The sequence below is a fragment of the Prionailurus viverrinus genome, chromosome B1, assembly GCF_022837055.1.
Source record: "Prionailurus viverrinus isolate Anna chromosome B1, UM_Priviv_1.0, whole genome shotgun sequence".
In the NCBI taxonomy this organism is placed as follows: Eukaryota; Metazoa; Chordata; class Mammalia; order Carnivora; family Felidae; genus Prionailurus; species Prionailurus viverrinus.
The window spans coordinates 148,529,799-148,545,007 of record NC_062564.1 but is presented as its reverse complement, the minus strand read 5'-3'; the positions used below and the strand labels follow the sequence as shown (position 1 = coordinate 148,545,007).

Here is a 15,209-nt window from a genome sequence, read left to right as displayed (position 1 = left end):
AGTGAACAAGACTTAAAGGGAAAGTAGAGGAGTAGCACCTAATTACTTTACTATGGAACAGAAGGTTAACTGTATAATTATAGGATCAGTTCTGAGAGTTTCACTGAGAAGGGTTTGTACAGTTAAAACCACTCAGAGCTAAAGGCCACTCTCAAACCAAAACATTCCTATGGGAGAAACTCTTCCTGCCTTGCCCAAGCTCCCCACCAAGTGGCCCAGTGTTATGTGACATTTATGGCATTTGTATAAGACATGTAATGGAAAATTCAGGAGTCAGCCTCTGCTTGGCTTCTAAGTTGATTATATACTGTGTAAGTTGTCAGTTTCTAGCTATAGGTTGTGAGGTCGTTCTGTGAGTGCTTGCTATTAAGATGGTCCTCTGAGTGGTGCAGTTGTGCCCAGGCAGAGCCCCTGGAACATCTGTGACTTCAAAGAGACAGCAGTGCTTAGGAGGCGTTACCCTTCCAGTTCCCATCAATTTTTGGTCAGTCTTTTGCAAGAGAAGAGCTTTTCTTCTCTTCTTCACTTTTCTATACTGAGAACTTTGCCCAAGCGGAAAATGTTGAAGTGTGCTAGATGCACTCATATACCTGAAAAGGTAAAAGGTAGGCATGGGATCCATAGTTCTTTCTGGTTCTAGAGAGGGGACAAAAGCAGTACGTGCATACAGTGAGTGAGATAATGTCCTACCACTGCATATCTTGTGATGTTTTGTCCCATGCGCTGTTCTGGACAGAGGAAACGTTGGCCTGTGGTGACCAGGCTGCATTTCTGCCATGCTGCTAACGTGCTGACTTGTGAGAAAGAGGATTTCTTCCTTTAGAGTAAATCTTGTCCATTAGCAGAGCTCCCCATGGAGCAGTTTCTATGAAACACAGTTATCTTTTCCAATTAAAGCCATTCTAAAAACAAGAACTAATAGAAATTATAACTTTTTGTAGTAAGGTGAAAATTTCATAGAAAATTCTGGGCAGGTTAAATTTTAAAATGATTAGTGGAATATATTGGAAATCCTTTTGTTGGATCCAAAAGAAGAATAAGCCTCCCTTCTTAGAAAAGACGAAGGCAGTTTTGTAGTTTAGTCTTTCTTTCATTGGATTAATTAGTGTTCGCATAACCTGATATGGGGAAGAGTATTGTCTTCCTTTACTTCGTCCTATTTTAAGGAAAATATATCATTACAGAAGGATTTGGGAAAACAGATCTAAAATTCAATAATGTCACTACATTAAATTTTGCATATTCGCAAGTTTTTTTAAATATCACTTGTATTTCTGGCATACTTGCTATGATAGAGAACATGAATTTTCTAATCTTACTCTTTTTTACCTAATTGAAAAAATGTAAATTACTGACTTAGTGTGTTACTCATAGAAGAATGTGATTAATGTGAATTCACTATTAACTGGGATTGAAAAAAGACAAGACGATTCTTTCTCTCCAAACATATAATTCATAGTGGAATATTTATAACTCTCTCATTAATGCTAGAATCTGTGTGTCCTGTATCTTTACCCTTCATATAAAGTGGGAAGTTGGAAATTTGGAAAATAATGTATTGATATAAAATTTGAGGATGACATCCATAAAGTTGGAGTAAAAAGTAACTTTGTGATATTGTGACTGAGTTTTGCTTTTTGTTTTTGTTTTGCCTTTTTTTTTCTTTTTTGTATCAGAGATGATTGTTGACCATCAGATTGAGACAGGCCTATTGAAACCTGACCTTAAGGATAAGGTGACCTATACTTTGCTCCGGAAGCACCGGCATCAAACCAAGAAATCCAACCTTCGATCCCTGGCTGACATTGGGAAGACAGTCTCCAGTGCAAGTAGGATGTTTACCAACCCTGATAATGGTAATGCAGGGCCAAGCATTTGCCTCACTCTTTTACCTCATTCCATCTCTTACCTTTACTTCATCTCGTGTCCTCTGTTGTTTTTACTCTTCACCATATTTCTTCTTTCCTCAAGTTCATATGCCACTGCCATTTCCTAATGACACTTTTATCCAGTTGGGCAGGTTTGCAGTCCTGTTGGAAAGATTTCAGCAGTTACTAAGGCTGCAAATGCCAAGATGCCTTGCTTGCTTCCTATACATCTATTCTGATTGACTGAGATGGTTTGGTAATAATGCTATGATGAAACAACTGAATATTTCAGATGAGTCATCAAACTTGTAGATTTTTGAGTATATCAAGGAATATGCTTTAGACTTGGGGGTTTGTCAGAATTAGGATGATAGACTAAGATATGATAAATGCTCTGAATTCTAATATCATACAGTGTTTGCTTGGTATGTGAGATGGCGTCAAGTCTATAAATGATCATTTATCCAAGGCTTAATATTTATTACTTAATGAAGTCTAGGACTACAAAAAAGTCTGTTCTTTAGTTATATGATCATGATGGTTAGATATGAGAATAATTATTCAAGGTAGGATATTAACCCCATTATATAGTAATAGGAAAGGCACTGTGTCTTGTTTATACTCTTGCATTTGGCAGACTTTTCTGTAAAATATCTTTTGTATTATTGTCTTTGCTTCAAATACATTTCATGGTTGGGTATAATCTGAGGAGGGAGAAGCTAATTTCAATGAAGTCTGAGAATGAAAGCATGGTGAAAGTGTTGCTAAGCATTGGGCTGGTAAAACCAGCTCTCTGTCATCCCACCCCTGGTCTTTTTTGGTACCAAGAGAAATGAGTACATAAGGGAGCTTCTAATTCATTGCCCTCACCTGTACGTACAGAATAGTGTAAGATATTTTGCCCTGGAAAAGGTGGACTAAATGAATTGTATAAACTGAATTCTAACTTAGCCACTCCATTTCTGGAAACTGAGTTTTCTGACTTAGTGTTAAAATTAAGGGTTGGCTGGAAGAGAGCTCACTATTAGCAAACTTTCTCTGGTGTATTTTTGAGCCATTCCATTATTGTAGTTTCTTAATGAGTGTCTAGTCATTAAATAGAACCAAATGAAAAGGTCAGTTTTATTGAGTGACTTATGCATTGATTTAACTGTTACCATAAATTTTTTTAAAAGCAAAACAAATTATAAATAAATAATTCAAAATAAAACACTTTATAAAAAAACATTGACAAGAAGAAGAATCTAATCTAAAATATTCCCACTACAGTTTGATGGTTCTATCATTATCTGGAATATTGGCGCTGACTGGAAATATTTTATTTTTTATGTATGTCTTTGTTTTCTTTTTTTTCTTTTTAATTGTATTTTGAAGAGTTTAATGGCTGGAAATGTTATAAGATGACCAGTTGGTTACAACTGATGTCACAAATACTTTGTTTTAAAAACAACCCCTGTATTCTTTTTTTTTTTTTTTTTTTAGTTTATTTTTTATTTTGAGAGAGAAAGAGAGAGCGAGCGAGAGAGAGCGAGCAGGTGGGGGAGGGGCAGAGAGAGGGAGACAGAATCCCAAGCAGGCTCCACACTGTCAGCACAGAGCCTGATGTGGGGTCAAACTCCAAACTGTGAGATCATGATATAAGCCGAAGTCAGGAGTCAGACGCTTAACTGACTGAGCCACCCAGGAGCCCCCAACGCCTATTTTTAAAATTATGGCAACTAAAGTAAAAGTCTGTCTTTAATCTTATTTCTTATTCTTTTCTTCATATGAAATGAAATTCCATGATTTGGAGATCAATTTTTTTTTATCCCGAAGCTGGTACTTACTATAGAGAAGCAAGAAAGTGCATTGTTTTCAAGTATCACTGTATTTGCAAAGAGAAGCGGAATGCATATGGCAGAGGGAGTGTGGCTTCCACCAGTCTGGGTTGAGCTTCATTTTCATGAAGTGCAATTAGAGTAGAAATTAAGAACAGATGGATCTTGGAGGCCAGTATTTTGTGCTTCAGGAGAAAATATTTGGATGTGGAATACAGCTAATGAGTTGATATCATCCATCATTCAGTTCTTTTATCCTATCAGTAGATCTTTATACTTCAGAGCTAAGTTGAAATTGCCTTTGTCATTCACCTTTCACTTGTGAAATGTTACATATGCCGGGCAGAAAGCAAATAGGGAGAGCAGTCAGCTCTTCCTTCCCAGCTCTTCAGCTGATCAGTTTACACCCTGAAGCATGGAATAAGATTAGGCCTTTTTAAACATGTTTTTATTGGCCTTTGTGTTACCTAACTCCTTTTAAATATCCAGAGGCAAGATTTGACTTAGAGAGATTCTACAGTAATGACTTTCATGTACCTCTAAAATACGTTATTATAAATGATCAGATGGTAAACTTTTGGGGTTTTTTTCAAGTTTGTTTATTTTCGGAGGGAGGGAGGGATAGGGAGAGAGAGATAGAGAGAGAAAGAGAAAGAGCACAAGCAGGGGAGGAGCAGAGAGAGAGAGACAGACGGAGACAGAGAATCCCAGGCAGGCCCTGTGCTGCTCAGCTCAGAGCCTGAGGCGGGGCTCGAACTCAGTCACTGTGGGATCATGACCTGAGCTGAAATCAATAGTTGGACCCTTAACTGACTGAGCCACCCAGGTACCCGATAAATTTTTGGTTTTCTAGAGGCACTTATATTCTTCTTGCAAGTTTACACAGTTACCTTTATATCTTCGGGTTTAATTCCTTAACATCTTTAACTATGAAATATCTCAGAATACATTTCTAAAACAAAGAATTATAAAGTTGTTACTACTATTTTAATAAATGAGAATCTTGTATCTAGTGTTGGACCTAGTTCTAACACTGAAAAACCTAGATAAACTTCAGTCACTTTACTCTACTGTTATAGGCTAGAAAATAGACATTGCTTTCTTTAGTTATGATGGCAATAGTGTAGTTAATAGCTGCAATGTATACTTTAGAATTGGGATTTTTTTTTTTTTTTTTCCAGTGGTGTGATGGAGCTGCTTCTATCTATTCACAAGAGCCAGTCAGGAATTTTGCAAGCCAGTTGTTAAGCACAGATAGTATTAAATATCAAATTATGTATGTATACAATTAAATAATGATATTAAAAACAAAGGTAATAAATATTCAGATTCACTATTTCCTATTTATTTTATTGCATGCTACTAGAGTTTATACACTTCAGGTTATTACCATCTATTGTGTATATATAAACACACATAAAATGGTGTGCTGTCATTTCTTCCCAACTCTTTGTTCATAGGCTTCATTTTGGTCACTTGCAATAAGTCATTGTGGTAGTATTTACACCAAAGAATTCAGAAAATTCAAATCAGGGCTTGATTTATGTTTTGTCACTTGTCTATAGACTTTAAAAAGTGATGGAGAAAATGCTTATAATGACGATTAAGTGTGTCTAGTGTCTATAGCCATTGCCTAGTAAGCTTGAGCTCTTAACAAATGACCATAGACTGGGTGGCTTGAACAACAAGCATTTATTTCTCACAGTTCTGGAGGCTGGGAAGTCCAAGATCAAGGTGCCATAGATTGGGTTTTCGGTGAAGGCCCTCTTCATTGCTTGTAGATGGTTGTCTTTTCATTGTATCTTCACATGGCAGAGAGATCCATCATCTTTCTCCTGTCTCTTTTCATAAGGGCACTAATCCCATTCAGGAACGCTCTGCCCTCATAACCTAATTTTCTCCCAAGGGCCCCACCTCCTACTATCACATTGGGTAGGAGGGTTAGGATTTCAACATATGAATATTGTGAGGATACAAATATTCAGTTCATAACAGCTTTTAAAATGTGAGGGGCATAAGGAATCAAGTATATGTTCTGCTGGCATTCAAAAACTATTATCCAGTTTAGCACTTTGTCTTCATTGTTTCACTTTTATCCTACCTGTTAACATATATGATAATGGATATTCAACAAGGATGTTGCAACTATGTTTGGTCAGAATCAACTGACTACATGCAATTCACAACAGAGTATCCTATATTTTATTATTACTTGTATGTGTGCTGCCTGTCCTTTATATCAGTAAAATCTATTACACACACACACACACACACACACACACGCACGCACGCATGCACGCACTTTCCCCTGGAGAGTTGGTTTTTGCAAACATTTAGCATCATACTCACTTAATAGCCTACCACTGTCTCTCTATAGCTAAAGATTAGCTCGTTGTTTAGGGTCCCAATGTAGCTGGGTTCAAGGTGGTTTAATGTTTTTTAAAAGAAATGAAAAACATTTGTATTTGTAATAAATCAGGAAAGAATCAGGCTAGCTTCCAAGATGTTAATTGCGAAATTACCACTTGTCTGAGACATCTGTGAATTCTGATGGACACATCTGCCAGGTACTAAATTTTAGGCAAGTGCTATAATTTCCCAATATATTAATTGAAGTATTTTTATGGAGTTAGCATTAGGTTTTCATTTCTTCTGGTGTTAGATTTTCTTTTGCCCCCTGTTCCTTACTATCATTTTACCTTGAACCATATGGAATTGCCATTTTGTGGGTAAAGTTGACTGTCAGCACTTTCATATAGTTCTACTTAATAATTTGGTTTGGGATACTTAGATAATCTGTATTATTATAGTATATACTATGAAAGAACATTTAAGCCTAGGAACATTCCTTGGCAGTATTTAAAAATCTAATAAGATGTATTTTGTTTGCTTTTTATTAGAAAGTGAAAGTAAAGTTTGTACTTAATTGGTATATATGCAAATTCTTTAGTAAGATGTTTTTGACAAGGTTACCTGATAACTGTTGTAAAGAATCATGGTTTGTTAGGATGGTCTGATTTTTAAAAAATATTAATTTTAAAATATTTTTTATTTAAATATATTTTAAATATTCCATTTAAATGGATCCTTCTGATATGTATTGTCTAAGGTTATAAAAGATGAATGAGACCTGATTTAAGGACAAAAACCAACTGGGAACCTTAATTTGAATAGTCAGCTTTCACTAACTACCTTTGTGGAAATTGGGGCAATGCCATCATCAGTTTGTCCCTGTTTTTTTCCCCTTGGCTTCTTCATTTTTTTTTTTTTTTTTTTTTTTTTTTTTTTTACCCCTCGACTGTCATAGAAATCTGTTCTTTACCTTCCACTGTCTGGGAGTACACAGGCCCTTTACTAAAGTGACTTTGGTTATCCAGTTATACCTAAACTATGAATTTCATTTTTTCCTAATTCAATTTCATGACCCCATTTTTCTTTAGTTTTTTTTTTTCAGTAAAAAGTTAGAAAGGTAATTTAGTAGTTTCCATGTTTGTAAAACAGTATAGATAATGAAAATTAAATGAGATAATATATGTAAAATGTTTAAAATGGTGACTGGCACATGGTAATCAAAAAGATCACTCTACCAAAAGCACAATTAAGGAAGAAAAATCTCATACTGAGTAAGAGTGGTTTCTGGAATGATATTTGCTCTGTAGCTTATTATTTGGGAAAGGACTCATGGATATAGTGCTGATTTATTTTCTCTGCCCTTTGGTATTGGTAGCTAATACCAAATGGAGTATGAGAGAGGAGGAAGCCCTTTCTCATCATATAGTTCCTTAGGAAGAGTCTTTCTCCCTCATTCATTTTACTCTTTGCCAACAGAGAAACCCTAAACCGCACTGAGAATCTAAGACTTAATAAAGCTGCTCCAGCAGGTAGGTGATGAGTTGGAAAAGGTGGCTGCTCCAGAGCCAGCTCTAGGGACCCAGGGCTTGCTCCTGATTGAGCCTCTGGGTTTTATCATCAGTTTGCAACCCACCTTTTTTTTCCTGTCAAACATGAGAACTGTGATCTACTCGCTCCCACTACTTGTTACCATCACTTCTTTTCTCCCTGGATTCCTCTTTTCATTGTTCCTTTCCAGGCTAGATGCTGCTTCCTCACTAGCTCTCACACTGCTTCTTCTGACCTAAGTACATATCACCATTATCTATTTTCAAAAGTGTTTGCTAGGGCTGTTACCTACCGTAACATAGACCTTGGTTAGCAACACAGAACAAACCATGGAAAGAAGTCAGGTTTTTTTGTTGATGGTAATTCTAGGTCCCATTGAAATGTAAGCGGGATTAGCTAGACTCTCCTTGCTTTGGATCTGATTTGAGATTAGGCATTTTCAAGCTATTTGGTTTGGATGTCAGATCAAGCTGCCTAGATACTGGCACGATGTATATCTGGCTGGGACCACCGCCAGGTTGGCAGCTTTCTCAGTCCCTTTAGAAATTCTTAGCTTTTTTGTCTGAGTTTTGGATTCCAGTTTATCCCAATTGTTTCTGGCTGGGTTGTTCCACTGGGCAGCTCCCCTCTCCCTGCACCCTTGAATTCAGACCTGGTCCCTGACTCAGTGGGTAAGGGCCAGCATTTTCCTAACTTCCCACAGAGATGCCGTTCCTCTGAAGCAGGCCATCTTGTTTTCCCAGTTCTGAGATGGGTCAATCAACAATTTGTTTCTCAGGCTCACATTGCTTTAAAATGAGTGTCATCTTCCCAGGTGCCTTTCTGCATACAATCAGCTCTCTCCAAAATCCAACAGCACATATCCATCTGTTTTGTTCAGGACTCTAATTCTGCGTTCATTTGCACAGCACAGATGAATGTCCTGGCCAGAACCCAGTGAACGATCAAGCTCTTCTTAGCCTTCGATTAAATGAACGAATCCATGGAAAGTTTCTAGAAAAGTGCTTTAATATTCCTTAATAACAGTAACTTAATAACACTAATTTCTGGGGCACCTGGGTGGCGCAGTCGGTTAAGCGTCCGACTTCAGCCAGGTCACGATCTCGCGGTCCGGGAGTTCGAGCCCCGCGTCGGGCTCTGGGCTGATGGCTTGGAGCCTGGAGCCTGTTTCCGATTCTGTGTCTCCCTCTCTCTCTGCCCCTCCCCCGTTCATGCTCTGTCTCTCTCTGTCCCAAAAATAAATAAACGTTGAAAAAAAATTAAAAAAAAAATAACACTAATTTCTAATTCATCTATCAGACACCATTCTTATTTCCTTTCTCTTCCCTAGGCAGGTGTCTGATCTTCCAGATTTGTAATGCTCAGATCTTTAAATAAACAACACATTTTCTCCCAACTCTTCTCCTCCCAGTATTTGGTAGTCTGTTCTGCTCTTTATGGCAATGAGGGTCAGACTTAAGAGATAGAACACAAATGAGTTTTTTTAGTTTTAGATTTGAAGGCCCACTTTATAATCTTCTTCTTGGAGACGTGGTACCATCTTTTCTAAAGGCTTCATTCTAGTCCTGGACTCACACTTAGTGGCAGTGTGATTTTGAGCAATTCACATAATATCCCTGAGCCTCATTTTTTTTTTTATATCTGTAAATAAAGGTAGTAATGTTTTATTCTATTTATATAACCAGGAGTAGATGAGATATTTTTGGGAGACATATTTTAAGAAGCATAATGTGAGATATTACTGTAAGGAACAGCTATTCAGAAATATTTAAAGGGGCAAATTTTAATGCCTTTCACATTTAAAATCAAGGACAGAGACTCAATTCACCACCATTATTTTGTATTCTGTTATTTTTTTGTGCGTCTCAATTTTGTTTTTCTACCACTACATAAATGAAAAATTCTTGGAGTTTTATTTTTAAAACAGTGCTAATTTCATTGTCAACTTTAGAGATGGCAAATAATACATAATGAAGTGTCACTTGTGGGCTTTATATTTTCAGTTAGGAAATAAAGATTGATCAATATGTCTGAGCAATGATAATAATATATGTATGAATAATAAATAATATATGTATAGCAGGATGTTACCATGAGATAAACAAATTTTATATTTTATTAATTGCCAGTCTATGTTACACAGCCTGGGTCTCTGATGGAGTAGAGAAATGGAATGATTCTCTTTGTCATATCCTACCCCATATGGAAGAGAGATGTACTTAAAGGGCCCTTAACCTGTTTGCTGCTGCCACCCCTGGGTAATTATCTTCCCAGAGATCCTTGATAGGGACACCTTTGTGAAGTCTTGTTTTCCCCAGCCCCATCTTGCTATAAGAGCAGTTAGGACAGTAGGTGGGACTACTACTCTCTGGGACTACGTTCTGGGACTACGATCTGGGACTATGTTCTGGTCTCTACAAAAGACAAAGAGAAAAGGAGAGGAAAGGACAGGAAAATGTGAAAAAGGAGGGAAGGCAAAGAGGAGATGTGAGCACAATGGACTCTTTATCTTATCTTCCCAAAAGGAAAAAAGGGGGAATAAAATGAATGTCTTCCAAGAATGATTAAGCATGCCTCATCTACTCAAGGCTAGTTTCAGTACAAATAACAAAGGGCAAAAAGGAGATCTTTTCACGTTTATCAATCTGATTTCTTAAAAATCACCTTTTGCATTTAAAGTTGAATTAAATTAGGCCACAGTTCTGTCTTTGGTGTTTTCCAACACCCCTGAGGATGCTGAGCAAAGGAAACATTCCATCAATGACATTAGGAGCAGTAGCAACAACAATAAATCTCCTATTACTTGAGCATTTATTATACACGGGGCATTGTTCTCCATGATGTTTCTAATGTATATATCATTATCTCCATTTGCATATGAAAAGCCTGAGCTCAGAAATAAAATAATTTTCCCAAGCATAAAAAGATGGACAACCTAGTGTGCTTAATAACAATATACTAATTAAACTACAAAGGGTAATGAGCTTCCTCAACAACAGTTTATTTCCCACACCAGGTCTTTTACTTTGTGTAATCATGTGATGTTGAAGGGATCTGGAAGTCAATTTGTATCTAGGCAGGGGTACACTCCAAACATGGCAGTTGGATGTCTTTTTTGGCTTTCCAAAAGGAGATTTCTAGGCAACAGGTTTCATGTGTTTATAGGTGAAATGTGGCCAATACTCCTGGGTTAAACTTTCTGGGTAAATAGTTGTGGAATGCATAGTACATGCTCAATGACAATTTTTTTAAAAAAGTTTTATTCAGGGGCTCCTGGGTGCCTCAGTTGGTTAAGCATCCAACTCTTGGTTTCAGCTCGGGTCATGGTCTCACGGTTCATGGGTTCAAGCCCGGAGTTGGGCTCTGTGCTGACAGTGTGGAGCCTGCTTGCAATTTTCTCTCTCTCTTTCTCTCTCTCTCTCTCTCTCTCTCTCTCTCTCTCTCTCTCAAAATAAATAAATACTAAAAAGAAAGTTTTTATTCAAATCCCAGTTAACATAAGGTGTACTATTAGTTTCAGGATGCCTACTTGAACATACAACACTGCGATCCTAAAAGAGTCCTAAAACTTTAACATGAGTGAAATTTATTTCCTTCTTAATAGGATGGTTCAAAATACATTTTGCTGGAGAGGTTGTTTTGGGTTTATTTGCATGATTCAAGTAGGCACATCCTTCCTTGAACAGATTAGGATTGATGGTTTTGGACAAGCTGATCTTAAGGGTAACATGAATCATTAAAAAAGCTTCTCACAACACCTTTTTCTGCAGTCTAGATACAGGAAACCACCACTTTGAAATCTTTGGAGCTGTAGATCTTTAGATCTCTCTCATCAAGTCACAATAATACAAACTAATTTCTATCTTGTTTATGCCTGGAGCCAGGCAAAAATGATTTAGAAGAGAATGTGTATGATAATCGCAAAGCTAAGTTGTTTATTTTGCAGCTTAAGTGTAGAAGAGGTACAATGAAAGCATTATCTAGGAAAGGTGTACATAATATGTCATTATCGTGGTATAATTATAGAAAGTTCGGCTCCAGCTTTGGGAACAACTTTTCAAAATCGTATCTTTGAAGTAAATTTGTGAAGAGAGAAAAAAAGCAACATGAAAAGGTTACAGAGTTTGTATCTCTTCCTGCACAGAAGTACATAGAGGGTCCAACAAATCAAAATGTTGGAATATGCCAACATAAGTAATGGGTGCTGTGAACCTCCCACTTTTCATGCGAGTAAGCAGCCAGATGGCTCCAATCAGCTTTGCTAAAACACAGGTGCCAAGCCTCTACGGGCAGTTTCATTTTTCATGCCTGTCTTTGGAGCCAGGTTCTTGGCTGGTGTGTGCCAGGCTCCGTTCCGCTGTCCCCTTGATGGTGCTGCTCAGCATCAGTAGAGGCTGTATATGCAGAAAGGAGTTTCCAGCTTTAGCTCCCCACAAATAACACACTAACATCTTGGGAGGGGTGGGGGGGGGAGAGAAGCTGTTGGGGAAAGTCATGTTATCAGCACCCGAGTTTCAGAGCAGCTGCTGACCTCTTGTACTCACGTTAGGGGCAGGCCATGGTATCAGTGATAAAATTTGGGTAGCTTCACACTGCTCAGAAGCTAAAGAATGTGAACGCTTTTTCGAGTTTACTTTACATTCCTGACCTCTGTCAATTCTCACTGACCTGGAATTTCAGTCGATCTTTGCTAAGGCCTAGATAGATGGCTGTAGTGGTCCCATAACTCGCACTTCTTTCAGCTAAATTGGCTGGAATATGGGCCCTTTAAGCAGATCACTCGATTGTCAAAGGAAATAGGTGGTGAAACCTGGTCAGTCTGATAATATATGTTTCTAATTGCCTCCTTCTTGACAAAAGCAATTTTGGAATAATCTCAACTGATTCATTTTCCTTTCTTCATTTTTCTTAGTGCAATAAAAACTTGCAAAGAAGTTCAGTTATGGGAAACAATTAAAAATTCAGATTGCAAAGAGGAGACATCAGATTTGCCTCAAACAGGTGCTGGCACAGATGGCCTGCTCACAAGTCCTGGCTTTATTTACAGCTTTTAAACACAGACAGATAAATTGACAAAAATGTTTCTAGATTTTATAATGTACTGGATGCCCAAATTTGGCCATAAACTTGCATTAATTTGTAAATGATTCCATTCAAAACTTGACCTCCCAAGTCACCAGTAGCCTTAAAAAGACCATTTGTCTGCCCTGTAATTTGCACACTTGTGTGAATAGATTATCTGATCTTTGTTTTTGATTGGATATGTTTTATTGCCTTGATTATTTAATGACTCTCTCTGATATTAAAAGTCTCTCAAGTCAAATTGTATGTAGTCTGATGGTTAGGTATTTCCTGCCTCATTGTTCCTTGAAGGACAGTTATGCTCCCTATTTCTTACTAGCCTTGGAGTGAGGTATTTGATAAGAATAGCAAAATAGATGACATGAAGCCCAAATGAAATTATCTTCAGGCAGAAGTTTGTGATGCTTTCCAGCTGATGAAAAATATCTAGAGAAACAATACTATGCATTTAGCTTGCATCATTAATCTGTCTTTGATTTGGTCTAAGATTTGGCATGAGTGCACCGAGTATTAAAATTATAGTAAAATAAGTATTAAAGGGACCAGAAACTGAGGGGCAACATGCATTTCTGAATTGGTTTATATTAAGGTGTTGATTCATCGACCTCCCAGTCTCGTGTTTCTGAAGGACTGAAAAGCAGAGGCAAAGGAAATTGAAAACCAGTTCTGTGTTCATCAAGGAAAATATCTCAAAAGTGAAAATATGGAATGTTGCTTTCTGCATTTCTGTACAAGATCCATAGAAGGGTCTGTAGGGTAGATCATAAGAAAGCTCCTTACTAATATAACTCCCCGCCCCCCACCCCCCGCCATGTTTACAAAACTGCGTGTAACTTCCCTCTGTGTGTGCTTATGTGGTGCAAAATTATTACCCGTCTTGATCTTACATCTTCAGATTACTGTTCATGATGTAAATCTTTCTTCTGGACACAATCCCTGTTTTGTGTATTTGGACTGCAGGGCGGATCATTCGCTGGTACTTGGGGAACGATAATGATGGAATGTATTTTTTTAGGCTTTTTCATTGTGTGTGGGGATTTGCTCCATCGAAGGGTCATGGGAGGGGGTGTGTGTGTCAATGTAACATGTCATTGTTCTTCTTTAACCCGCTTGTGTGATTTGCTTTAGTATTTTTTCTTCTTAATTAATGCTTCCATCCTCATCCTTGCTGTGGCTGCTCATGTGTCCTCCTCCTCCTGTCTTCTGCTTCTGACACTAAAGCCCGCAGCCCGCTTGAGAACTCAGTGCCCTGCCTAGCAACCCGCACCCTGGACGATGACCCCCGAGTGCGGCGCACTCCCAGCGTGGGATGGCTAAGTAAGTCAATGCCTGGGGAAAGGGCAAGGATGGTGGTGATGGTGGGGAGTGGGAGGGCACGAAGGTTGGGCTCATGATTGCTGAGTGGAGGGTATCCTCAAGACTGTCTGAAGGGAGAAGCCTCACAGATTTCCTACGATCACTGATTTATGCCTTCTACTACCGGAGCTTATACTAGTAATGTATTTTGTGGGTGATCTGCCATCCTGCGTTCAAGCTGAGGACCTTGTAAGGTAGGGGAAGGAGTTGCAGACTCAGGGGTTAGGTCTGGCACTGGTAGCACTTCCTCAGTGGGGTCATAATGCTGACCTTCTTCCTGCAGAGGATTGTGAGGAAGATCACATGAGATGAGGTATCTTACTGAAAGCATTCAAGCGATGGGTGAGAAGGAGAACTTGCTAGGTTAATGGTCTAAGATAAAAAAAATCCAAATACTCCTTTTATGTGTAAGAAAGGCAGTAGGTGCCATGGAAATAAAATCTTCATTCTTTAAAATAAAGAGCTTGTGAAAGAGACAGGATTTATTATACCTAAAACCAAATGAGAGAAGAACATGCACAGAAAACTACATGGACTTTTTCCAAATTTGATTACATGTGATACAAATTTCTTTCAGTTTTCAGGAAGCCCATCCTTGGTGACAGCATTAGGCTTTTTAACTGTTTATTATCACCTTTCTTATCATAAGCTTATTAATTTATGCTTTTTACTAATTTAGCATGAGAAAATTTCACTTTTCTGGGAAGATGTCTTTCTCATATGGCTTAATAGGGGAGGTTTTAGTTTACTCTAAAATAGTGTTTGTTGCACTTCATTCTTCCAGGGCTTTTCTTGAAGTAAATCTGGTGTTTTGGGAAACTATATTCATAATTTCTGTGTCCCATAGAGATACAAATGCAGGCAGGCACCGTGCTAGGCAGGGGTACTTAGAGATGAGTAAGAGAGTCCCTGTCCTCAGGGGACTGCCTTTCTAATGATTGAGGCAGGACACAAAGGATAAAACTGTACAAAATGCTAAGTGAAATGACTAAAAATCACATACACACACTTAAGGTTATGGGACCATCTGCTTGGCCTGGGAGTTGTGATGGTGCAAGAGGCTTTGGGAAGAGATGATTTTAGGGCTAAATCTTATAGGAAAAGTAGGAGTTTGGTGATGGCAACATAGGGCAAAGGGACCTTTACTGAACTCCTAACTTTGTAATGATTTCTGCTACATAGTGGG

At 38.1% G+C, this 15,209-nt stretch overlaps 1 protein-coding gene across 2 annotated transcripts in view; it reads left to right on the top strand.

Annotated features, from left to right (window-relative positions):
* The window catches only part of SLC4A4 (solute carrier family 4 member 4), a 302,161-nt gene that overhangs the window by 111,354 nt on the left and 175,598 nt on the right, over nt 1-15,209 (top strand). For both annotated transcript variants that reach the window (XM_047857278.1, XM_047857277.1), the window contains exon 5: nt 1,677-1,856. In XM_047857278.1, the coding sequence (XP_047713234.1) occupies nt 1,677-1,856 (180 nt within the window). The remainder of the gene's footprint in view (nt 1-1,676; nt 1,857-15,209) is intronic.